Here is a 27277-nt window from a genome sequence, read left to right on the forward strand (position 1 = left end):
ATTCGTATGGCATTAATTCGTCTCCTTAAGACACAACTTTTTGAAAACAGCTTTCATTTTAACTGTAATGAAATCAATCAAATATACGATTGAAACTTGTATCTCATCGAAATGTGTTTATTTTGAATAATTTTCTGTAGTGATGCTGATTATTTAATTCCAGAACATACTATATCATAGGTTTGGTAAAGACCTGCAAATATCGAAAAGATTCAATGCCGTTGCGATGTGACGGATACATTCTAATTTTAGGGTGGCACTTTTTCAGCTGACTGTGAACACAATTTAATGGTTCATTGTCGAATTTTGTTGTTTTCCTAAGCCGGCGCTAACTAATCGGTAAATTATTTACTCAGTAATCGGAGATGGTCGTTTTACACGGCAGATGACAGACCTTTTGACATTACCAGTAGACACATAATTCCGCACTTTGTGGGTGGCCCAGAGGCTGCACAGTGCACATTCGGCTGCTGCCAAAACACACATCCTTGGTCTCAGTAAAATTATGATTAGTCATCAACAGATAAAGCTGAAATAAATATTATTATGATTGATATGTATTCACAACTAACCCGGCAAACGTTGATCTGCCGTATAAATTATTCTTATAAGGTTTTCAAATTTGATGCCAAATGAAAAAACGAATAAAAAAAAAGTTTGTCATTTCTTATCTCGATAGGAGGCTCTAATCACCTAGCGGTATTTTCATCTACCAGATGTACCTACACTAAAATTTTATATTGTTTTCAAGTAGTGCGACCACAAACACTTTGACACGAGAATTTTATACAGTGAGGTCCTTAAATAATGGATAAATTCATTTTCTACGTAATTATGAATGCAATTGAAAAATCCTGACAGGTCAATTTTTATTAATGAACATGAGCTTTCTCAAAAAAATTATTCAACTTCTGGAAAAAGTAACAACGTTAACTAATAGTGTTATAAATCAGCTTCCTATTTGAGTTTTGGTTAACCTCTGATTCTCTCTGAGAGAGGTGTTCCATTGAAACATTGTTTCAATGGATTTAGAAAAAAATCATTGATTATTCAAATTATCTTGGATTTGAACTGAATCTTGATAAATGCGAGTTGATTACTCTTTCAACTCCGAATAATATTTCCGAGTCCATCATTATGAAAATGGCTCCTGATTGGCTACAGATTTGCTACAGATCCAGAGACAAAACCCAAACAAAAAATCTTTCATCAAAAGAAATAAATTAGTAGTTGATGGTGCGGAATACACGATGAGTCAACTACTTGAAGCTGAAATAATCGAGGAAAATCAACGAGAAGCCACTAAAATAAATAGTGTCCCATCAACACCTACCCAAACCCTCCTCCGTGAAGTATTTGAGGAAGAAACCGCCAAAGTACTGGAAGAAAAGATTAAACAAAACATTGGGACCCCCAAAAACAGCGGAAACCTTGAAACCAACAGGAAACAATTACAGAAGCAAACGACCAACCAAATCACCGAGAAAGTGAGGACAAGGTCAATAAGTGACAAAGAAAAAAGGAAAACCCCCTACTAATCACAAAAAGAAACACACGCGGCTGTAATGATAATATCACTAGAAGTCCATTAGTATATTTTAGTCAAATTAAACATATTAAATTGAGATAAAATCTCATAGAATTAATTATGGACCCGTATATACGGGACTTTACTTTAAATAAATTGGACACATTTGAACTTCAAAATACTTCAGAAGCTAATGAAATCCTGAAAGTCAATAATGAACTTGATGATTTCAAAATAATGCATAATAATATTCGAAGTTTATTAAAAAAAATTGATGAGTTCGTCATATTGCTTGAAGAAATAAATACGTCTCTAGTGAAACTTGGTTGATACCAGATATCACCACATACAATTTAAACGGTTATAAAACACTCTACAATTCAGGAAAGCTCAACCAGAATGATGGAGTTGTAGTTTTTATTAAATCGGAAATTTACCAGTATCATGACTCGAAAGAAGTTAGTGGTACTAACATGATATTCCTCAAAGCTATACTGGATAATGAAGAAATCATCATAAATGCATTCTATAGATCCCCATCAACCTCTATTGACATTTTCATAGAAGAGCTTAGTATAGTGCTTAGCGGACAAGAGAAAAATCATAACTACAACATTCTGGTTGGGGACATGAATATAGATATTTTTGCGAACATAATTGGATTAGATAATTCGGGAAACACTTGCTACATGAATAGCATTATACAAGTGTTGTTCATGACTAAGAATTTCAAGAACGAGGTTTTAAAGATGAACGAGAACAAGAATGTTTTCTACCTATTCACCAAACTCAAACACCTGTTCATGCAGCTGCAGTTTCGTGAGAATGTGTCATCTTTCCCTCCAACCGATTTTCTGGACTCTTTGAAATACTCTAGATACTCGTTAGGACAACAAGGGGATTTTTCCGAATTCTTGGGGTTGAATACTCTTCGTGAGCAAAACAATAGCAGAATCAATACTCCTGACCACTATGGATTGAATGATTACGGACAGTCTATCTCGTCTTGTGTTTGTAAATCTTTTGCTGGTCGAAATCATCAGGCCGTAGGTGCCAGTAGGTCCTAAAATTCTTAGTCCAGCCGCTTCCTTGGCTGAAGAATCGCAATGTTATTACCTTTACTCCTTTCGTGCCCTTTAATCCACCTCAGGATAATGTTATTATCTACCGAGGCTTTGGCTAAATCTTGATGACACTCCAGTGCTATTCCTGAGGTAACACGTTGTATGTTCAAGGCTGATAGGGCTTGTCTGCTATCAGTGCAGATTGTTATGTTTTTGCCAGAAATTCCTTTCCTGGTTATTTCTTTTGTGGCGATTGAGATACCAGCCAGTTCTGTTTGAACCACGCTGGTATTTTCCTCATTCCCCACTCAATCCTCAGGCTTAGTGATCTGGAATACACTCCACATCCTGAGCCTTCTTCAGTTTTTGAGCCGTCTGTATATATGCGTATTGCATTTGTAGCATCTGACTCTGTGTTCTGTTTCATTTGTATTTTGTAGGGTTTATTTAACACAAACCTGGGTATAATTGCGTCACTGGTTGCTTGCAGCAGAGGTTGCGCAGTAAGTGCTTCTCGCAATAGGCTCAGCCTCAGCTGACCCATTCCTACTTCGAGGTTTTCACCAGTCATGCGAAATCGTAACATGACCAATAACGCAAACTCCTTAACGTTCAGGTCCAGGGGGGTCAGACCAGTAATTAATTCCATTGCTGCGGTTGGTGTTGTTCTTATGACTCCTGTGATGTTTGAACAATCCAGTCGCTGTATTTCATATAATTTTGGGATGGCCGTTGCTTGCAGAACTTTCGGTCCCCATGAAATAGCTCGGTACGTTAACATAGGTCTTATTATTGAAGTGTAAATCCAGGTGACCACACAGGGTGAAAGACCCCATGCGCGTCCCACTGTCCTCCGACATTGCTCATAAGCCACATATGGTCTTTTTCCTCTACTCTGTAGGTGAGAGTTCCATGTGAACTTCCTGTCGAGGATAGTACCAATGTATTTCACCTCTTCAGAGAAGTTTAGTTTCCTTTTGAAAATTTCGGAAGGTATTAAGCCCTATAAAGTTTTTTCCTGGTCAAAAAGACCATCTCAGTCTTCTTGAAATTGATCAACAGTGAGTGTTCCTCACACCATGTGTCTATTAATTTGAGCCCATCCTGCGCTCTATCGCACAGTGTGTTCACAAATATGCCGGTCTGCATGATAACTATGCCATTTGCATATGCAATTGTGTAGAATCCATTATTGTTGAGGTGAATAATCAGGGTTACCAGAACTATGTTCCAAAGAAGGGGTGATAAGACCCCTCCCTGTGGACATTCTCTCATGTTGTGGAAGGTTTTTCGAGAGATGCAGAAATTTTCATAGATGAAGAAAGAATTCCTGATAGTTCACTACATTTTCCTTAAGTTTGAGTATTGTTCCTTTAATAATTGTAGATTGCATCCAATTTTGAGTATCTTCTGCTAACTAAAAAAATAAATACATTTGAGTCCCACATGTGAGACTATAAAAGAAATTTTCATTTTCTAAAATATATATTGAGTGAAAGAAATACTTACGTCGAAGTGATCCTCGCAGCAGTAATATGAATATCTTTTCGGATTTATATCCGACAGAGTGAACCATAGATCTCTTAGAGTTTTGTTTTTTGGAACACTGAAAACATTTTTGCCTGGTATGGATGATCTGTTTCTACAACTGAGTATGAAACATATTTTTACCATTTTGTTGGTTGAAATTCAATCCAAAAATGACCTGAGAAAATATTTTTTGGAATGTAAACTGATAGCACGGAATATGCAAGAAAATAGACACCTGCCGAGACCTTCTTTTTATAAAATAAAACCAACGTTCTTTAATTAGAAAATTGTAACAAACAAATCAAATTATGATTTCAAAAACTACACCTCACGATTTGATCTCCACAAACTTTATTTGAAAATATATCACATGTTTTGCTAAGACATTAGCTTTTTCAAGTGATTTATACATGAAGTTATACTTACATTAATATTTATATACTACAGGTAACCATAATTGAGACTACCTCCAAAAAATTACCTCAACCTCTACCTGAGGTACCGGTTCAATTATGATTACCTAAAGTATATTACTTCACATCTACATCAATAATAATTCTCGGTTTTTAAGAAAACAAGTTCAATAATGGTGATCTATTCAAATCTAGTTGGTCATTCATTAGAATGTTTGAATTTTTAAGTTTATTAATTTCCATTTCTTCCAAATGATTTAGTTTCAAACCTTTATTTTCTATGTACAAAATTTCAAACTCCTCGTTGAAGATATGATTTTCTTCTAGAAGATGATTTGAATATGTTGAATTTGTTTTCTTATTTACATAGCTCTTATGATGTTCCTGGATTCGATTCCTAAATGTCCTGCCAGTTTGACCTATATATACCATAGGACACGATCCACACTTTAATTTATATACTCCTGCTTTCTCGAACTAGGATTGTTTGTCTTTATTATTTTTAACTAACTTTCTCAACGTATTACTTGTTCTATATGCAATTTTGAAATCAGAAAAAAAAATCTGATTATAACAGTTGTATTCACACCGAATTGACAACAATAACAACAAAATAACGTCTGTCAAATTGGATCACTATATACTAGTTCTGTGATTGAATATTGAAAACCAATACACGATCAATTTCATTGGTCAACAGACACGCGGCCAATTCAAACTCTTGCTTCACAAATTGTTCTTTTTTCTGCTTGATAAGTATAATATTATACCCCTAACTGAATCGATCAGTCTATAAGCAAACCAGTATCATTGCAATGGTTTTGTTTCACGTAGTGAATCACTTTGACAGTTAATGTATTCATTCTGTTTCCTGTTGTCTTCAGGTAACTATGACAAATAAATGTAGGTATATATGAATGTTACAAGTTCGGACTTCCATTTCTAAAATAGTGTTGACAGCTTCAAGAGCAAATGAAATAAAATTAAAACAAATGTTGAAGTTATTGAAAATACCAAAATTGAAGTAATAAAACATGAGTAAAACTGTAAGAAGGCTAATTTGTAAAGAAAACGAATTTTTGTGACCTGAAATAAAAGTGAATTGATAATGGATTGAACAATAAGTGAAACATCACGTATATACAAACAAGAAAAAATGAAACCAGAATTCAGTATATTCAAACAGTCAAGATAAATGATTGAAAATACCAAAAGTACTGAAGATGAAGATTTCAAACCAAGTTACTTCACGACGTTTCGTTTGTTAGCCTTACATCCTTCCTGCTGAAAGGACTTGAGAGGATACTGGACGGACATATCAGGAGGGTAGCATTATATGCATCCCCACTGAATGACCACCAGTATGCTTATCAAACCGGCCAATCGACAGATTCAGCATTAAACAACCTCGTTGAGAAAATCTCCCAATCTCTTAACAACAAAGAGATTGCGGTTGTTGTATTTCTTGATATTGAAGGAGCATTTGACAATGTACAACCGAAATCTAGAGGATTGTCTCTGGCTAGGAAGGGTATAGAATCGACCATAACTGGCTGGATCTATGCCATGCTAGTAAACAGAACTGCAACTACGACTCCTCAAGTCGAGGCTATCAGGTTCAGGGTTACCAGAGGCTGCCCTCAAAGTGGGGTACTATCTCTCCTTCTGTTGTTGCTCCTGGTGGATAGTCTGCTTGATTCCCTCGACAGAAAAAAGTTAATATGCAAGCTTATGCAGATGACCTTGTTATCCTGGCAAGGTCCACGTTGGGAAGGGTAGCTTGTGATATCTTCCAAAGCTCGTTGGACGTTGTTCACCGTTGGTGCGTGAGGGAGCAGATGTATGTCAACCCCAGCAAAACTGTGTTGATCCCCTCCACCAAGAGAAGGAAATTGGACGATCTAACGCCACTTTTCCTCAATGGTGTGGTCATTCCATTTGGAACGCAGGTGAAATATCTTGGCATTGTCCTTGATAAAAGAGTCACCTGGAACGCTCACTTGGAAAAAGTTTTACACAAAGCCAGACTGTCTCAATGGACATGTATAAAACTAAAACATGTGCTAAAACTTGGGGTTTAGGTCCCAAACAAATCCATTGGATTTATGTGATGATCCTCAGACCAATGATCACTTATGGTGTAATTGCTTGGTGGCCGAAAGCTTTACAGAGAACGGCCCAAACGAAGCTCTCTGGCTTACAGAGACAGGCTTGTCTGGTTATCAGTGGTGCCATCAGTACCACACCGTCAGCGGCCATGGAGATCCTTCTAGATCTACCTCCTCTCCACATTTTTCCGGAAAGAGAGGCTAGATGGACTGCATACAGACTTGTGCATATTGCCAATTGCACAAATCAATTCAATGCAGAGTGCAACAGACTGTTGGTTGACATTGGAAGTCATTCTGGAAATGATCTTTAACTTTATGCCTCCAACTGGCAACTACGAACTGCCTTATGAAGTACTATTCCCAAGTAGAGAGGACTGGATCCTCCGGGAGAAGGAAATATTAAGAGCAAATAGTTGTTGGTTCACAGATGGATCAAAAACACCTTCTAGTTCTGGTGCAGGTGTTTTCAGTCGCAGACCCAGAACAGAGTTATCTACCTGCTTAGGAACTCATGCGACTGTATTTCAAGCGGAAATTTACGCTATAGAGTTGTGTGCGGAGAGATTGGATAAATCCAACCTCACTCACAAGACAATAAAAATATTCTCGGACAGTCAAGCGGCGTTGGAAGCTCTTGGCTCCTACCAAGCAACGTCTAAATTGGTAGCAAACTGCCAAAAAAGACTCTTCTTGATAGGAAAACTTAACAGATTGTCTCTGGTCTGAATTCCTGGCCATAATGGCCTGGAAGGCAATGAAGCTGCTGACTCTCTTGCAAAGGAGGGTGCTGCAATCGGCTTCATTGGATCAGACCCTGTCATTGGCATCGCTTTGGGCGAACACTGAACACCTGGATGGCAATAAGAGTTATGGACTTCTAGCAGAATTTTCCAATATTGGTTCACTCCAAGGTGTTTATTCACCCTTCGAAGCTTGATTCCAAACTCTTGTTGGACTACAGTAGGAATGAACTACGAGCTCTAACTGGCCTTCTTACACGTCACGGTGTATCATCACATGCAGAGACTTGGACTGTCGGAAGACAGTGTGTGTCGCCTCTGTCTGGAAAATGATGAAACTGCAGAGCATATACTTTGTGCCTGCCCCGCTGGGGACCAAATCAGATTCTTTGAGTTTGGCAGATCCGTACTCTCACCATGTGACCTGAAAGACCACTCACCATATAAACTAATCAGCTTCGTTAAGAAGCTGGGTTCATTTGGCCGAGTGTGAATAGGTGTGAGCCACAATAAACCCTTATGGGTTGCAGTGGAGGGTCGAATAGACCCACTCATTTTAGACCTACCTACCTAGTCGAAAAACGTCGCAAAACATCGTGAAATAGATTACTTTGAAATCTTTATATTTTTCTCATTTTATTTTTGCTATTTTTCATTCATCCCATCTGTTTTACAATTTCACTTATTTAGTGGTAAACAGTTCAATTGAAATGTCATATCGAAAAATTCTTGTCTCGGTAGTTCGCAAGAAACATGAGCATGACGCTAATCGTAAAGGGTGTTCCAGAATTAACGCAAGATTTGATTCGAACAAAAAAAAACATGTTTTTTTGTACTTTTATTGCCATTTTTTATTGAAATATGAAGTAAACAAGATGGGGTTATTCATAAAATAATACATCGGGCAAATGGCCTTCACGACTTTGCACCATTTTCCTTAAATGTGCTTCAATTTTGTTGATGCAGCGTTGAATTTCCTTTGTTATAGACGGGTGGACGTGGGCTTGTTGACTTTCACCTTTGACTTCAAATAATTCCATAATAAATATAGTTTAAAAAACTAAAAAAACAGGCTTTTAAAGAACATCGAACTAAAAAGTAAAAATAATTATTTATTAAATAAGTTTAAAACAATAACGAACATAAAATACCAGTATTATTGTAAAAAAGCGATAGGCGCTGGATATACAAAAAATGTGGCACAAAGCGCGTACACTTTTTTCACAATAATACTAGTTGTTTTCGTTCGTTGTTGTTTTAAGCTTATTAAAAAAAAATAACTTTTCAGTTCGATGTTCTTTGAAAGCGTGTTTTTAGTTTCTTGAACTATATTTATTTTCAATTTTTTAGTTTTGTGTGCTATAAAAGCGTGTTTTTCAATATCTTCAAACTATATTTATTTCATCTAAACTTTGGGATCAATCAGGAAAATGACCATTGATATTTTCCGATTCCGAAAAGGGAGCCTGAAAATCAGCTACCAAGCCCAAGCAGCAGGCGCGCGAAGGTGGGTTACAAATAAGGCAACAGGCGCGCGTGTTAACGAAAAAAAAAATTCCAGAAGAAGAAATACATATAAAGTGAGTTCGAATCATATCAAGGAGGTTCCGTACAGCGCCATCTGCCCGCGAATAGGTCAAGCAATAATGTCGATAATTCTGTCAAATACAGATCCCCAGCTTGAGAGTTACAAGCAAACAAACAAACATACATACAAACATATATACATACATACATACATACAGGTGAAGCATGCAAAAAGGAATCTGAAGGAGTTAAATCACATGGTCTAGATGTCAATTCTAATTAGCGAAACAGTAGAGTACACGACTTGGAAATGTTTCACAGTATTTGAATTGTTTCACAGGCTGTATGTGGTGCTATCTTGTTGAAACCACATGTTGGCCGCATAAACATCATCTAATTTCAGCAAAAAGTACTGTGTTATCAGCACAAGTGAAAGTCACTGCTTGACTAGCCTCATTCTGAGAAATGTATGATCTAATGGTGTCTCCATCCGAAAATCTACACCAAACACTGACACGTTGTGGATGCATTTGTTTTTCTATGATCACATGTGGGTTCTCGAAACCCCAAATGCGTCAATTTTGTCGATTAACGAAGCCATCAAGATGGAAATGTGTTTTATCGCTCATTATAAGTTTGCTCAAAAAATCAGCGTCTACTTGTTGATGTACAATCATCTATTGTCTTCGCTGGGTATAGTCATTAGGCTCAAATTGTTGTATCAACTGGATTTTATAAATATGGAGAGCCAGATCTTAAACTGTAGGGACTTCGTTGAAATTTATAATTCGTTCCACTAGTCTGGTTCACATGTACTTTTTTTTGCTTATTTTTGTGAAATTTCACAGACGAGTCCAAAAATTACGACCAAGCTGTCATTGGATTTGTATTTTTACCTAGAATGTTTGAGGTCCGAAAAGGCGCTGAGAAAAATTACAAAAGTTATAAACAATTCAGTGAAAAAAAATGGGGCTTCAGTTTCCTTGAAAATTTCGAAAAATTTTCAGAATTTTGAAAATTTTGGAAATTTGAAAAAAGATCGGAAAAGATCAATGAATTTGCATGAAAAAGGTCCCGACTCCCGAAACTGTATCTCAATTATTCATCAGTTTTACAGAGCCCTGAAAATAGAGCCAAAAACGAGTAGTCTGGCTTCCGCGCGCATTCTGTCACTCTGACAAAAAAAAAATTAAAACATATTAAATGCGAATATTAAGGAATGAAAAAATCCATTTATTGTTGGGATACATCAATAAACAATTATCCGCAGTCAAAACATTTTCATCCCAATTTATTATGCATTTGTTAATTGAAACTTTTTTCGAATTGGAAGTTAATATATAAACCCCTATCATTATTAGAGGAAAACTCTGCCATTTTTTTCTTTCGGTAAAGTTATTCTTAATAGGCTAAAAAATAGATTACCTTTGCCAAAATGAAAAAATTGTTATTTTCTACTTTTTTATTAACAATTGAAAATTAAAAATTGAAAAAAAATATATTTTTTTTCATTTTTATTGTTTCAATGTCTCATGATTAGAAACTACTTGATATTTTTTCCTCTGCTATTGTGGATAAATTCATCATAAACAAATACATTGTTCATGAGCAATTCGAAATTTTTTTGCATTGTGTTAATTGACAAAAATAATGATTTTTAGAAAATAAATGGTTTGTTGATTAATAATCGTTTTTTGTGAATGAATATTAAAAGTGAGGAACCGTTTTTTTAATCATAAATTGTATTGTTCTTCAAGGTTTCGAAAAAAAATTTTTTTTTTATTTGTTTATTGAAAAAAATGTTATAAACAAATACAGTTTTCCATTTTTCTTCTATATTCCATTCTGTAATAAACGTAGCTATGTGTTTTTTTATTTTTTTCCATTTTTTATAAAACTCTTAATATTGTGATACCTTGATACTTTTTTTTTATCCGCTCCTCCACTTTTATAATTATAATAACTTTTAAACTATTGCAGATATGACGAATATGCTTCGAGTCTTTTTGTTTATTATGAATTAATTAACAATTTAAGCCTTTTACTAAAGTTGGCGCCTGACGATTTGCTTAAACTGGTTGATTGTGCCTGCATAATTGAGTGTACTAATCGAAATAACTTTCAGTATGGTTTTGATTTTGTAAATTCCCTGAAAACATGAAAACAATCTTTTTTTTTATAAATACCAATCAATGATTAAATAAATAATAGGGCTACAACTTCAGTAAACGGCTTAAATTATTAATAAATTCATAATTAACAAAAAAGATTCGAAGCATATTTGTCATATCAACAAAAGTTATGATAATTATAAAACCGGAGGAGCGGATGAGGAAGACAAGTATCAAGGTATCACAATATTGAAAGTTTTATGAAAAATAGAAAAAATTTGAAAAAAAAAACTGTTCCTCAATTATAATATTCAGCCACAAAAAACGATTGTTGATTAACAAACGCATTTTTCAGCAACAAAGAATTTTTTTTGAAAATCATGATTTTTTTTAATTAACATAATGCATAAAAAATTCGAATTGCTTATAAACAATGTATTTGTTTATAATACATTTATTAACAATAGCAGTGAAAAAATATTAAGTAGTTTTCAACCATGTGACATTGAATCAATGAAAATTTAAAAAAAATTATGTATTTTCAATTCATAATTCTCAATTATTGAAAAAAAGTGAAAAGTATTTTTTTTTTATTTTGGCAACGGTAATCTATTTCTTAGTCTGTCAAGAATAACTTCACCAAAGGAAAAAAATGCCAAAGTTTTTGTTCAATAATTATAGGGGTTTTTATATTAAATTTCAATTCAAAAAAGTTATTGATTAACAAATGCATAAATAATGTTGAAATTGAGGGAAAAATTTTTTGACTGCGGATTATTGTTTATTAGTGTATCCCAACATTACATGAACTTTTTCATTCCTTAATATTTGGATTTGATATGTTTAAATTTTTTTTTGTTTTTATGTCAGACTGACGGAATTCGCGGGGAAGCAAGACTACCCGTTTTTGGCTCTATTTTTAGGGCTCTGTAAAAGAGTTTCAAGAGTCGAGACTTTTTTTACGCAAATTTTTTTATCTTTTTAGATTTTTTTTCAAATTTACAAAATTTTGAAAATTTTTCGAGATGTTCAAAAAAACTAAAGCCCCATTTTTTTTTCACTCAATTGTTTATAACTTTTGTAATTTTTTTCAGCGCCTTTTCGGACCTTTCCTTAAACTTTCTAGGTAAAAATACTAATCCAATGACACCTTGATCGTAATTTTTGGACCCATCTGTAAAATTTCACAAACAAAAAGTACATGTGAACGAGACTACACGATACCGAATTGATGTTCCTGGACTTTTATCAACCGTGTCACAATTTGCTTTGTTAGTGGCATTTGAACGGCTTGTTGTTTGGCGACCAGTGTGTTTACTGTGCACAACTGATCCAGTTCTCCCGGATTTTTCAGTTGATCTCCTCACATTTAATGAACTGAAAATACTATTCCACCTTATTTTGTAGGAAATTTTCGAACTGCGGCCGTCAAACTTTCATTATTTTAAGATGATGTTCAACAATAAAGACACGTTGCTTGATCGTACAACGCTCCATTTTCACTAACCATAAACTGTCAGCTGTCTAGGGTTGCCAATTTGTTACTGTACAAATGGCGGTAAATTCAAATATTGCGTTAATTCTGGCACCTTTATTAACGCTTGGGTAGAAACTGAAATCAAAGTGACTACTGAGATACAAATAATGTAAAAAATAGTCCCTTCAAAAACCCATTTATTCTTCATATTGTACTCAACCAACGCCTCAAGACACGACATGGGAGGTATCTCAATAAATTTAATTCTAGATTCCCTTAAGAACTAGTAGCCAGCTGTAAAAAAATTGCTATCAGCAATTTTGAAAATTCTAAGAATAATGAAAAAAAACATAAACCCAGGCTGTGGGTTAGCCGGCTGACAGGTAATTTCATATTTATATCCGCATAATAAAACGAGACTAGTGAAAATTGATATTATTGATGGTAGCGTTGAAATCGATGCATTTGCAGGAAATTCTTATCTCTCCACTGCAGATAACGATGTGGATGACTATAACCGCATGTGATTTATAGATCTTTTGTGTGTAGTTCGATACATACATCGGTCTAATGAAATATGAATCATAACTAATTAAAAACATGCTCGTACGATAGATTTTAAAATGACTTGATGAAGTCAACCTGGTTTTGAATTAGCAGGATATGAAGTTATTTCCATTACTCCAGTGACTTTTTCATGGCATCTACCAATACGAATGCGAATGAGGTTATCTAAAATCATGTTTGATATTCCAAAAGGATATTATTTTGAGAAAGAAAGGTTTTTGTCCCAAAGCAAATAGTTTACAAATAAACTCCTACCAAAGATATGTAGATCATACAAAAAAGTAACTTTCAGACAAAATCTTGAAAAAAAAGCCTTCTCGAAACAGCTACTGTCTTATGAACATTGAATTACACGAAAGAAAAACTATTTAAAAAAAAACAATGTACTTTTAAATGAATAATACTGGAGTTTTTTCACAACACCAAATCGTTATTTTAACACCTCGACACGTGTTTCGATCACCAAGTGATCATCTTCAAGAGGATGATCAAACCAATCATACTTACAAATCTATCCTTATTTATACCATAGATACATGTTTACATGCCTGCGTCTTGAGTGTCTTGAATTAATTTTACAATTTGCCTTATCTACTTGTCTTGCATTAATTTTACAACGTGTCCTTATGTAATAGTCAGGTGAATCTAATAATTGAAATATGAGCTATATAAAATGGACTTCACATATTGCCTCATCTACTAGTATTAAATTATTTTTACAATGTGTTTTTATGTAATAATCAGGTAAATCTAATAACTGAAATATTATAAGCTATACAAAATGTATTTCACATATATTACCTTATCTACTAGTCTTAAATTGATTCTACAAGGTGTCCTTATGTAATAGTTAGGTGAATCCAATAAATGAAATATCATAAGCTATATAAAATCAATTTCACAAATTGTCCTATCTACTAGTCTAAAATTAATTTTGCAATGTTTTCTTATATAATAGTCAGGTAAATCTAATAATTGAAATATTATAAGCTATACAGTGTGGTCCACTGAGTGTGCAACAAATGGGAAACTTTTTTATTATCATTTCCTCAGAAAATTTTATTCTTGACAAAAGATGATGCATGTTCCAAAACTATACCAAGTGTACCTGAAATGACTTTATGACAAACACCATACAGGATAGGCCAAAAAATATAAAGTTCGTTCAGGAGTAAAGTACCCTTATTTCAAAAAATATAGAAATATGTTGAAGAAAAAAGTTGCTTAGAATTAAAAGTTATGTTCAGATACGAAGTCATGGCCTGCTATTTGATTTTTTTTTCTTTTGGAAAATTTTGAATTACCCCCGTATGATACATTTTTTTACTATTTTGATTTAATATGTATTTGAAGTAGCCACAATCAAATCAGTTTGGAGTATTTTTTATCAAATTAAAGTGTATTTGTAAAATTTACTTGGATTTGTATTTTTTTAGGTGACCGTCAACTTCATGTTTTTTGCAACGATATTCAACAGAACTCTTGAATAAAACAAATACTCTTTTTAACGAGGCGAATACTTTACCAAGTATAATGTTCACATGAATAAACTGTCAAAAACTATCGCGGATAGCCATGAACAAAAAAGAACCAATAAGCGATAGTACATAAAAATACAGTAGGTAATTTAACAACTTAACAGGTGCTGACAATAAAAATTATCGAAGCGTCTCTGTATGTCCACCTTCTAATTCGATGCATCTAATTGTTCGCTCATAAAATTCGTTCAATGTAGATCGCAACACATTAGCGATAATATTTCTGGAATGAACTCGTATTGAAGTTTCAAGCTCATCAACATTATTGAAGGGGCGATCTCTGTAGATTTTTTGTTTTAAGTATCCACATAAGAAATAATCTAGAGGTGTAAGGTCTGGATAACGAAGAGGCCATCGAAGATCGGTATTTCGTCCTAATTATTTATTACGAAATGTTCTATTCAGCCACTGAGAAACATTTCTAGTAGAATGGGCAGGACATCCGTCATGTTGGAACCATAACTTTTGTCGTTCTTCTAATACCATATCATCCAAAAACTCTCCTATTTCAGTTTCCAAAAAGTTCAAGTACCTGATTCGAATTCTCGCGAAAAAAAAACGGACCCAGTAATTTATCATTTAACATACCACACCAAACGTTTGTTTTCTGATAGTATTGATTTTTGTTGTCAAGAATGAAATTTGGGTTGATATCTGACCACCATCTGCAATTTTGTGATGATAGAACCACATTTGTTGTAAAAGTAGATTCATCTCCAAACAGAATACATCGATGAAAATCTCGTTGTTCTATTTCACTCTGAATCCACATGGAAAAAATCATATCTCAAATCATTGTCTCTTTCTTGAAATGTACAAATGAATGTAGGTTTGTAATCATGGTACTTATGGTTCTTGAGAATACGCTTCACAGAGGTTTTTTTATGCCGGTATAATCACTAATTTCTTGGGTGGACCTTCTAGGATTTTCTACTACTGCTTGAAGGACATCAAGCTGGTTTTCTTCTATGCATACAGGTTTCCTACGCTCCGTATTATATTTATATTCTAGGGAGCCCGTCTGTTTGAAATTCTTTAAAATTTTACTTACACTTGAATAGCAAATTTGTTTGTCTGGATGCCGCTCGTTGAAAATATTTGCAGCTTCGCGCATTGTTTCATAACCATCAACCATCACCATAGAATAAAACTAATTCTGCCTTTTCAGTTAACGTTAATAATACTGAGCGAGGCATTTTTGATTAAGGAAAAATATGAAAACGTTTTACAGGCAAGTTTTAGAAAGCCACACTATCAAACTACAGTATTGTTTTAGGGCGTATGTGTTTTTTGTTCATGGCTATTCACGATAGATTTTGGATTGTTTTTCAATATCTGTTCTAGTTGAGGCATTGTTGTTAGAATAAAAGAAATTTTATACTTTTATTGTTAGTTCATTCATATGAATATTTAGTTAGTAAAGTATTTGCCTCGTTAAAAAGAGTACAAAAATACAAATCCAAGTAAATTTTACAAAGACACTTTAATTTGATGAAAAATACTCAAAACTGATTTGATTGTGGCTACTTCAAATACATATTGATGTTACATGTTTCTTTTATTTTTACAGATATGACATATAACACTAGCCCGTTTCTATTTCCTATATTTTTTAACACCTATTTGCAATGATTTTATATATTTCATTATAGGGATTTTATATTTACAATAATTTTATTGTCGATTGTATCTTTTTATCTATATATGTGTTAGGTTTAGTGTAGTTTAAGTACTGTTTATATGTAATTGGACTCTGTCTGTATATATTCAGGATAAATGAATGAATGAATATTGAATCAAAATACTAAAAATATGTATCACACGGGGGTAACTCAAAATTTTACAAAAAACAAAATTCGAATAGCAGGCCATGACTTCGTATCTGAACATAACTATCAATTCCAAGCAACTTTTCTGTCTAACTTATTTCTATATTTTTTGAAATAAGGGTACTTTACTCTTGAACGAAATTTATATTTTTTGGCCTATTCTGTATGGTGTTTGTCATAAAGCTATTTCAGGTACACTTGGTATAGTTTTGGAACATGCACCAACTTTTGTCACGAATAAAATTTTCTGAGAAATCAATAATAAAAAAGTTTCTCAATTGTTGCAGACTTAGTGGACCACACTGTATGAAATTAATTTCACTATTTGCCTTATCTACTAGTCTCAAATGGTGAATCTAATAATTGGAAAATTATAAGCTATATAAAATTGATTTCACAATATTGCCATGTCTACTTGTCTTAAATTAATTTAACAGTGTGTCCTCATGTAATAGTCAGGTTAATTTGACTATCGAATCCTTAATAGACCAATTCTAGTTATCCCAAACACAACTGAAACAGTTTCTGAAACTTAGCATAACCATTATCAGTTTAATAAATTGTATGCATTAGGTTAAAAGTGTAAACAAATTCAAGAAAGGCCTCAAAGGGTTTTCATTTCGGATCAATCTGGAGAGAGATATTCATTCGCTACTATATATAGAAACAATGAATGGTGAATATATATACAACCATTTGTATGAAATGAAATTTTATATATGTTGTCATGTTCTTACAACATATATAAAATTTTCGATACCTTTTCAAAATTTTCATATAAAAATTCCTAATCTGATATATTTTTCCATTACAGTGTTGAGGCCCTCAAGTAATACAATGCAGCCAATCCAATGTGATAGAAAACCCTACATAAGCCCTCCACCGCCATCGATTCCGTCATCTCTACCGTCACCTCCTACAGCAAATACACCACACTCATATTACGAGTCATCTGTTAAATATAGTATGTAATTGATTTAGTAAATTTTTTTGTGAACTATACCCTAGAATATAATATAATTACGATGTCGTTAGGTATAGGTGAATTAGGGAGAGCAACAATGTAACAGCGCCCATGAAGAACTTTTTTTTTAATTTTTTGTAACCGGCCTGTTCTCTATTTGAATTTCTTCTGATTATTTATTCAATACCATTATCAATTGTTGTTTTCATGTACAACTTTACTGTAAAACTTGTCAATGACAGAATGCCTGGGAAAAGGATCAATATCATTTTGAAACTTTCTTCTGATTTAAACACTTCTCCACACCAGAATAAAAAACTGTCTCGTGAAGCGCATTTCGCTAACCAAGATAGTTTCATTTAGATATGACTGAAAGACTAATTATACTGATGGTTTCATTTGCATATAAATATTGATTTCAATTTAAGAGTCACCGGTAGACAGCTGTTTCAGCCTAGTGGGCATCGTCAGTGCCGGGCAGGCGGTCCTCGATTGAAGACAAAATGTGGATAAATTAGTTAGCGAAATGCATGTCGAGCAATACTATTTTTGTTCTGGTGTAAGAAAAGGTTTTAAATAGATTCACTTCTCCCCAGAGATTCCAACTTTCACTCATCATGCATATCTTTGCCGAAGTTTTGAATTTTATCAAGTTTGTCCCAGATGCTCCACGATAATAATTTCTTAAGGCAATGTACTTCATACTTGCCAATATACAGTTATATTTAATGTTACCAATACAACCGACTTCAACACAAAAGTTTGTTGAAACCAATTTTAAAATAATTGGGAAGAAGATATTTGATTTTCTTACCGTTTATGACCTTGAAAATATCTGCGCGTCGTTTCTATGTTTAGAAGCACATAATTATCCAACTGGAATCAGAATATTGACTCAACTATTCATTTGATAGAACTGCAATGGTCCAGACAACTTTCACACTGGCCAAGTTGTAGAGTGCTTTAGCAGAAATTATTATTATAAAAGTAGGAACAGATTCAATACATTCAATACAAATATAGTAACTGAATACAGCTGTACTTTAATCGTTAGATTCATTTTGTGTGACACTATGAAGCGCTTACGATAACAATGCCGGTACAAACAAAAACAACACAAACTCTATCAATAATACAAGAATTTGAAAGATAATAGAATCGGAAATCACCAATGTCTTGACACGGATATTATTAAAAATTTTAGAAATTTACAATTACTAAATGTCGGAGTCCAATAGTATTGTAGTTCAATTTTAATTGCAAAATTGTCAGAAAATACGGCTTCTGCTTTATGAATACTATTTATAATAAATCAAAATAGTTGCGTTACAATGAAACAGTGTTCATTAATAAGATTATGAGCGATATGAAACAATTTTAAAACAACCAATTGTGATGTTAAAAAAACGTTTCCAGTTTTTTTTGCAACTGCTAGTAATAATAAATCATTCAACTAAAATACTTACCTTGTAGATAGAAAACATGTCCTCCAACACTACTTCATTAAAATATTAATTACCAAGTTTTCAACAATCAAACTAAAATAAACTAACTCAAATAGAGAACATAACTCTTGAATAATAAAGAAGAATATAACAACTTCAATCGAAAATTCACTTTGACTGTATTGTAAATTGGATCCATCCATGTTGTTGAAGCAGCTATTATGGTGTGGCTTGTATCGATACAAAATTGCTATTAATGCACTTGCTAGTGCATTAGTGAAACAATCGTGAAAATGAAATTCATTAAAATAATAACAGGAGAATTTCATTTATATCAGATTTGAAAATTGAAGTCGGATTAGAGAAGAAAGTCATTCAACCGTTCTGACAGTAAGTCAGATAGAATACAAATTTCGATCTCGAACAAATAAGTTCTTAGATAGAAACAATCAGAAGTTCTTCGAATGGTTGAAATATTCCAAATTCAACACTTTTGGAAGTTGAATTCATCCGTCAAAGGGCATTTTTTTACATGTCCCATGATGATTTCTTGTGCAATTTTGTAAGAGTATTTAAACTGCCCAATGCAAATCGATGATTGTTTTCTTTTTCTGATGAGACCCTATTTCAATTGAATGGTACCGTCAATAAGCAGAATTGTTTCAGGTACATTGATCAACTATTTTTCAATTCGAGGATGTTGGTACACCCCAAAAATTCTTCTCGTTTTTTTTTTCAAATAATAATTTGAATAATTCGAAATTTGAAATGTATTTTAAGTAATCTGAGAATGATGATTGAAAGAAAAGATCCACTCAGAAAACTGCTCAATAACGTGTGAACTTTTTACATTGAATTTATTTGAACTTGCGACAGGAGTTTATAAGGAATTTTTCGATTCATATTTTCAAAAAAAAAATCGTGGGAGTGATTCAATTTTGGCATGGTTTCTGATCACTATATATATATATATATATATATATATATATATATATATATATATATATATATATATATATATATTAATATATATATATATATATATATATATATATATAAATTTTACATTTCGAATTATTGTTTAAGAAAAACAATGAGAGGAATTCTTGGGGTGTACCAACAATCCTCCAATTGGAAAATAGTTGATCGATGTACCTGAGATAATTCTGCTGATTGACGGTACCAAGGAAAGTGATTAAAAAAATTATTGTTCTTGAAAAAAACTATATGGAGATTGGACACTTCCATATTACTGGTGGAAATAAATTCATTATTCATTCAAATTCATTCATTTATCCAAATCAATAATGAATTTATTTCCACCAGTAATATGGAAGTGTCCAATCTCCATATAGTCTTCTTCAACTAAAATTATTTTTCTAATCCTTTTCTGCCACTCTTCTATGGTAACATTAGATACTTCTTCTTTAACTAGCTCTATTACCTTGTTATCAAATTTTGGAAAATTATTTTTACGCCTGATGATTTCCCAAAATCAACTCGATGGAATCAATGTGTTTTTAAACCATTCCGCAAAAATATTAGCTTCCATATTCTTATGATAGTCAACATCGCAGTCCTCAATTTTTTTTCCAAATAATTTCAAAGATTTCGGAATCTATCCTTCACTTCCTCCGCAATGCACAATAATATCAGTTGCGATCCTGTGTTTGGAGGCATGCTAGGCGTACACATTCTCGAACCATCAGTCCACTCTTTTGTAACTGTGTCGTGAGTATCATACTAAGTTTCGTCCAAATAGAAAATTTGCCGTTGTTGTCTATATTTAGTAATTTTTTTTTAAGTATTTCTTATGCAATTCCACTATACTTCTGTTTTCCATAACTGCTTGACGTTTGTTTATTATTTCAAATATATATCCTAGTTTCTTTATCCAATCCTAAAGAGTTTTGTCACAGTAGCTCACGTTATGACCGGAAGTATTCAATTTCTTCCTTATGACTGACAGCTTTTGTAACAGTCGTATATTGTTTTTTTTTATGATTTTATTATGTGAACATATAAAGGTTTTGGTAATCCCGTATCACATCGCGTCTTGCGTTCATAAGGTTTGTTTTTGACTATTTTACGTACTGTTGAGAAAGGAATTTCGGTCAAGTCTGATGTTGCTTGTAATAGTTTGTTTTCCTCGAAACCAAACTTGAGATGTAGATTCTTATATAAGTTGAAACATAATCTCTGTGTTTCAATATTCAAATGCATCCAAATCTCATTCACTGGTATCTCTTTTTCGCCTTGTTCACCATCGCTATTGGAATCACTACACAGTGACTTCGAATTTAATTTTATGACTTCATGACTTCAAATTTAATTATATGACTCTTCAGTCACTCATAAAACTCGGTTAGTAGAAATCATCCAATACGAACCGCCAATGATTCAGTCCACGAGGACTAGTTGGCAGCGGCTTTATTTCTCTGTATTGGTTTTTTTGGCCTTTGAGAACGCCGACACTTTGAGTAAGTGGTAAAAACAATTCTCTTTTTTTCATTATGCTTTCGTACCACATAGTAACGGCTACATCCATCAGTTTACTGTAAATGTATAATAGGTGAGATGTGAGTGCACTGAATATGTAAAATTTTTATTTCAACTAGAGGAAGAGGAATAAAATTCAATGTTCTGACATTCATTTCTGATATGAAAATAAAATAAAAATAACACCTCACTCCAGGTTGTGATTTTGTTCGGATCTTTTCCACTACCAAACCAAAAATATGAACCACGATTTGGATTTCATTCATAATCAGAAAAGACATTCTAGGGATTGTTGAAATTGGTGAATGATTTTTGCTTTTGAAAAATGTCAGCCAGATAGTGAATTCCGGATATAAGAAAGAATAATCTACTATTCAATGATCGCAAATGAACTACCATTGGAATTTTACGACTACATAATTTTGTGAAATGCATTTTTTTAAGTAATTTTACTTTCCTGACTATAATTACTGATAGAAGACTCGATATTATAAATTTCATGCAAAAAATCACCTTAATACCATCACTTGGAGATGATGCAACTAATTTTCCTTTATTTTAGGTATTTTAATATTGACATATGTCACAGAAAGGATATGAATCTTTATAACTTTTATTTATTATATGCGAGCGCTTTCGATAGCTGGCTGTGCTTGATAAAGTTCGAAACGTCGATGAACAATTCATTTTTTTCTCATGATCATTTTCCCAACCACTCTGTCATTTTAAGTAGTACTGTTTAGATTTTAGAACATCAAACCGTGAAGGAGTAACGTATTATGAGTTTAATCTATTTTGAGCTCATGATGGAGTTGTTTGTCGTCCTATACATCCCCCAATAGTATGACTAAAATAATTGAAGTGATAAATCATTCATCAGGAAGATCAACAAATTTTGACTTATGTTAGTATAGATGTCTTTTCTCAAGTCACACTTGCGAGTCATATGACATCAGTTTCAATCATTTCGTTAATAGTAAATTGTGCCAATTTTCATAAAAATAGCAAAGTACAAGAATTTTGATATTTTTGGAATGAGTTGAAAATTGACCGAATTCCACAATTTATTCAGATCGGTTGATGGAAATGAGAGTCATGCATTTCTCATTATTCAAATAAAGGAAAGTCACCAACAAGTACTGACTTGATGATTATGAAATTCATGTGACATAAATAGGTTGATTGTTATGAAGTGTAACAACGGTAATAGAATTATTATTTTAAGTTGTACCGAAATTTCGAATTGTACATAGACTTATATAAGCTAGAGTTTGTAGTATTGTTGAAGATACACATTTTCAAATAAATTATTGTTTTTATGTATTTATGTTTTGATAACCTTCAAACTAGGGTTGAAATCATACAGCTGGAATTACCAAAAAAATTTGTATTTAAATTTTGAATTCAATTTACGTTTATGTCATCTTTTATTTATGTACAAAAATATACGTTTTTCCATACATCATGCATTTCATTTCCAAATCTGTACTTTTTTATGAGACACATCATAAGAAATGAATCGTGACCCAAATAGAACTTGACTTTTGATATGTTCTGATGTGCTTGCTTACAAAAACACGTTCGTGTATGTTCAATTTCGTTCATGTGATAATGTGATGATATGTGATAATGTAATAAACTTATGAGACAGATCAAAGGCATCTGAAGAAAATACTTTTCCCATACCGAAACTAAAAAACTGTGTCTCTATGTGCGTTTTGCTAAGCGAGTCAATATTTTCGGGAGATGATCTCCAACTATTAGTACGAAAAAAAGATTAGAATAATAATTATGAGAAATGCAGAATGCAAATTAAATCAAATCTGACTTGCTGATATTAATTCTTGTGTCTCTGCTATCCAATGTGATCCATTAAAAGTGCAAAATTGTGTTCTTTTTCATTACACCATCAAAAATTTGTACATTCTCAAATTGAAGCATATTCGTAGAATTTAACATATATATATATATATATATATATATATATATATATATATATATATATATATATATATATATATATATACAGTGTGTCAATTTGAAAACTTCCCACCGTCAATATCTCCCTTCCAGTACATAATATGAAAAAATGGTCAGACAGGTCAACTTTATTTGCAAGGGGGACACTCTGAATGAATATTTTCAACCCTCGGGGTTCAACCCCCTAGGAGGGGTGGATGTTACCCTCAGAATTTCAAATGGAAAGGGGGTCAAGTGGCACATCATTTTGAAGGGCATTCAATTCGCTTGCCGACGGTGCCCTCATTTATTATTTTCCGATCAGCAGTATCCGAAAATGTAGTTCTAAACTAATAGAAGTAATTAGAATTGGCCTATACTAAAATGCCTGGTTGTCAAGTTAGCAGTGGCGGATTTAAGGAAAAAGGCCCAGTGGGCAAAATTTCTTTAGGGCCCCCCCCCCTTAGAAAATTATGTTGTGTCAGGTGTTGCATGGAAAGTGAAAGACATATGTTTTAAGAATTTATTGAATATAAAAATGTTTTCATTTATTATAAATGAGCATTATAAAAGTTGTATTCTATTTACATCGAGAAAATTTACATATTTTAGAATTTACGAAACCAAAATAAATTTTTAATTTTTGAAACCTCTTCTCGCTTTCTTCTCCGCGAAAACGTCGATGGTTGAATCCAGATCAATTTGATTGGCGACTTCCTGTTCAATAAAAAGTATACTGAAATCGTCCAATGCTTCTGCACTCATTGTAGAACGTTGACGATCTTTTACTCTTTTCAATGAACTCATTGTTCGTTCGGCGCTGGAAGTGCTGACGGGAAGGGTTAAGAACAAACGCAATAAACTGCAGCACTCCGGGAAACTGCTGATCAAATTTTTTTCAACTATGAAGTTCAAATATTGCAATGGACTATGCTTGTTAGAATCTTGTTCTTGTGAGAAATATATCTCAACAAAACTGATTAGCTCATACTTCAGGGCAGTTGTAAAAATACTTGGATATTTCTCCATCAAATTGCACACATTTTTTTCAACTTCTTTTTCTTCCATGTTTTTGAATGATTCAGGTTCGAGAAATCCGAAAAGTGAGTTAATCTCATCAAAACCTTTGGCCCTTTCTTGTAACTCACTGCACATTCTGTCCAGAACTTCGAAGTACCCAATGCGATGTTTCGTTGCCATATCCAGAGAACTGTCCTCTGCTTTCTCGCCTGGCATTTTTTTCGTTCGTCGTTGTCTAATGATCGGAAAATCCGGATTCTTCCATCCCATCTTCTCCCATTGAGATTTAGCTTTCGAAACGAAAGAATCATACTTGCTCTCCTGACGCAAGTTTTGCAAGTTCTTCATCACATTTTCAAGACAATTTTGGGCCATCAAAAGATCAACTTCTTTTTTTTGTAATTGCATTTCAGCAATGTCAATGAATGATAGGACTGAATGCCACCATGTCAGATTTAGCAAAAATAGCCAATTGATCGCCGAAAGTAGAGAATTTGCGTCCATTATATCTTCTCCGGTAGCCCTTTCTCTCGATGTTTCTCGTTCTAAACAGTTGACAACACAGTCAAGATTTTGGATGATTGCTTCTACTGCTTTTAACCGTGCAGACCAACGAGTATCACTCAAGCCTTTGATGTGGAGTCTTCGTTTCTGTGATAGCGATTCGCTTTCGATATCTTCCGGTGGCACAGCACACTGTTCATCTCGTGTCTCTGTTCGACAGTCAGAGTTGGTCTCAAAAAGTTCTAGTTTCAATTCTTCCAGAAGTTGAATGCCGAAAGATTTTGTATTTTGAGACAAATTTTTGCTTTCATCCAAAAGGTTTTCCCATCGCCGATGAGACTGCGAGAAGTAGTTGAAAATTCGCTGTAATGTTGCGAAAAAGAGTTTGATTGAAGGGCTGGCGAATTTTTCAGCTGCATGAGATAGAACCAGGTTGAGTTGATGCGCTGTACAATGGATGTACGGAACGAAGGCCTTCTCTCCAACATATCTTCTGATAAGTGCTTGCAATCCATTCAGCTCTCCTGACATAACAGGCGCGCCATCGAAAGCTTGACCACATAAATGAATTTTTTCAAATAGATATTTTTCAAACAAGACCCCAATAATATCATGAGAAATCGAGACAGCATCCCCTTTTTTGATTCGAATGAAACATAAAAAACGTTCTTTGATGCATAGTTCCTTGGCTCCTGTCTCATATTTTTGGATTGTAACGTATCGCACCAATATAGCCATTTGGTCCAAGTGAGCAACATCAGTTGTTGAGTCAGCGATCAATGTGAAAAATTTTGCTTCTTTGCATTCATTAATAATAAAATTTCGCGTTTGATCAGCCAAGATATTCAATAATTCGAATGTAATCGTTTTGCTCAAGTACTTTATCCGATTCGAGGATTCGATGTGATCATGTAGAGTCGAGTTATGTCGGGAGATGAGTTTGATGATAGACAAATATATACCAGGATTTTCTTCATCCATTTTTTCACGATGACCTCGAAACGCGACACCCAAGCCAGACAAAGTTCTTATGGTATCAAAAAAAATGTTCAAGACGTAACGCCATTTTTTCGCTTCTTCGCTAATTTGTTGATTTAGTTGATGACTGATATCAGCTTTCTTGAGAAAACTTGCTGCTGCAACGGCATTCTGGAGATGAGCCTTGCTCAAACTGTGAATTGAAATGGATCGCTGAACATGTTTCCAATTCGTGTAACCAGTGCACCATATACCTTTTTTCGTAACCTCATTTCCAAATAGCCAGCAATAATGGCAATAAGCATAATGTAGAGTCGGTGAGTATGATAACCAAGGGCTAAGATCATTTTCGTCGAAAGGCTTCTGCATACGTTTATAATAATACTGCGAGTTGAAATGGCGCCCATTTTCTGTGAGTTTGAATTTGCCATTGGGCATATCAGCTTCTGTAGGTTGACAAGGGCCAGCAAGTAAAAGCATTCTTTTCTGATCTTCGTTCAAAATCCGATTCTTATAAATTGCTTTGTCATTGTTGAATTTCGATACTATTAGCGGTGCATTCGCAGAAAATAATAATTCAGATTCGGACATTGGTTCTTTATCAAATGAATCAGTGAGTGCGGAGTTATCTTTATGTTCATTATTGAAAAACGACTGGTCATTAACACTTCGGCCGACGGAGGATTTTTCTCGACTAACACTAGTCTCAGGTCCAGCTTTTACCGGTTCGTTCTCCTGCTTGATTTCTACTATACCTTCGTCATTACAAATTTCTTGGTGGATTAGCGGCGATTTTGTAGCCAATGTTTCATAGCTTGATTCGGTATGTCTTTTGGTAGATGAACTGGCGAATAGGGATTCTTGTTCTGCTGGATGAAATTCGATTTCCGTGGAGCTTTGATCATCGTCGTTTTGAAATTCTACTGATGTTGACTTTGGTGTTGAAGTTGTAGTTGGAAAGAATTTGCTGACTTTAGTCTGCTTAGTCTGCATTTTCCAATTTTCTTTTTTCTCTATTTTTCCTCTTTTCAAATCCACTTTTTTCTTTTGTTTTTTCCATGTCAGCTAAAACCATTAATACACAATTTTTGAATTACAAAGGAACAACTGTTTAGTGACAAAATATTTCACCGAGGCTACCGAGGCGAGGAAAAGTGAGGGTTAGGGATGTTGATTTTTGGAAAAAAATTGGTTTCGATTTTAGTTGATTTTTCCAGAAGAATCGTTTTGGACATTAATTTTGTTGAAGAAAAAATCGATTAAATCGAAAATCAATAAAAAAATAATTTCAAGCGATAATTAATGCTATTTAAGGATTTTTTAAAGGTATCATTTTCGTTGTGAGAAGAAATAATATTATAGGTACAGTAGAACTTGGATAATCTGAAGGTGAAGGGACCGATAAAAAAATTCAAATTATCTAATTATTCGAAATAAAGATGTTGATAGCTTCAGGTCAATCAATAATAACAA

General features: G+C 33.6%; 2 protein-coding genes and 1 pseudogene across 2 annotated transcripts in view; 2 read left to right on the plus strand and 1 right to left on the minus strand.

Annotated features, from left to right (window-relative positions):
• The window catches only part of LOC111508175 (uncharacterized), a 50086-nt gene extending 30301 nt beyond the window's left edge, over nucleotides 1–19785 (plus strand). Inside the window, exon 2 of the mRNA XM_023163601.2 lies at nucleotides 17250–19785. Within this exon, the coding sequence (XP_023019369.2) occupies nucleotides 17250–17407 (158 nt within the window). The 3' untranslated portion in view covers nucleotides 17408–19785. The remainder of the gene's footprint in view (nucleotides 1–17249) is intronic.
• LOC141487513 (uncharacterized) lies at nucleotides 1251–12552 on the plus strand (annotated as a pseudogene).
• A 4153-nt stretch (nucleotides 19786–23938) lies between the features above and the next one.
• On the minus strand, nucleotides 23939–26797 carry LOC141487524 (zinc finger MYM-type protein 1-like). The gene has a single exon (XM_074186602.1). The coding sequence runs from the start codon at nucleotides 26795–26797 to the stop codon at nucleotides 23939–23941; it is 2859 nt and encodes a 952-aa protein (XP_074042703.1).
• Nucleotides 26798–27277: the final 480 nt, after the last annotated feature.

This window comes from Leptinotarsa decemlineata, unplaced genomic scaffold, assembly GCF_025532065.1.
Source record: "Leptinotarsa decemlineata unplaced genomic scaffold, Ldec_3_MD MMD2_P_RNA_scaffold_4, whole genome shotgun sequence".
In the NCBI taxonomy this organism is placed as follows: Eukaryota; Metazoa; Arthropoda; class Insecta; order Coleoptera; family Chrysomelidae; genus Leptinotarsa; species Leptinotarsa decemlineata.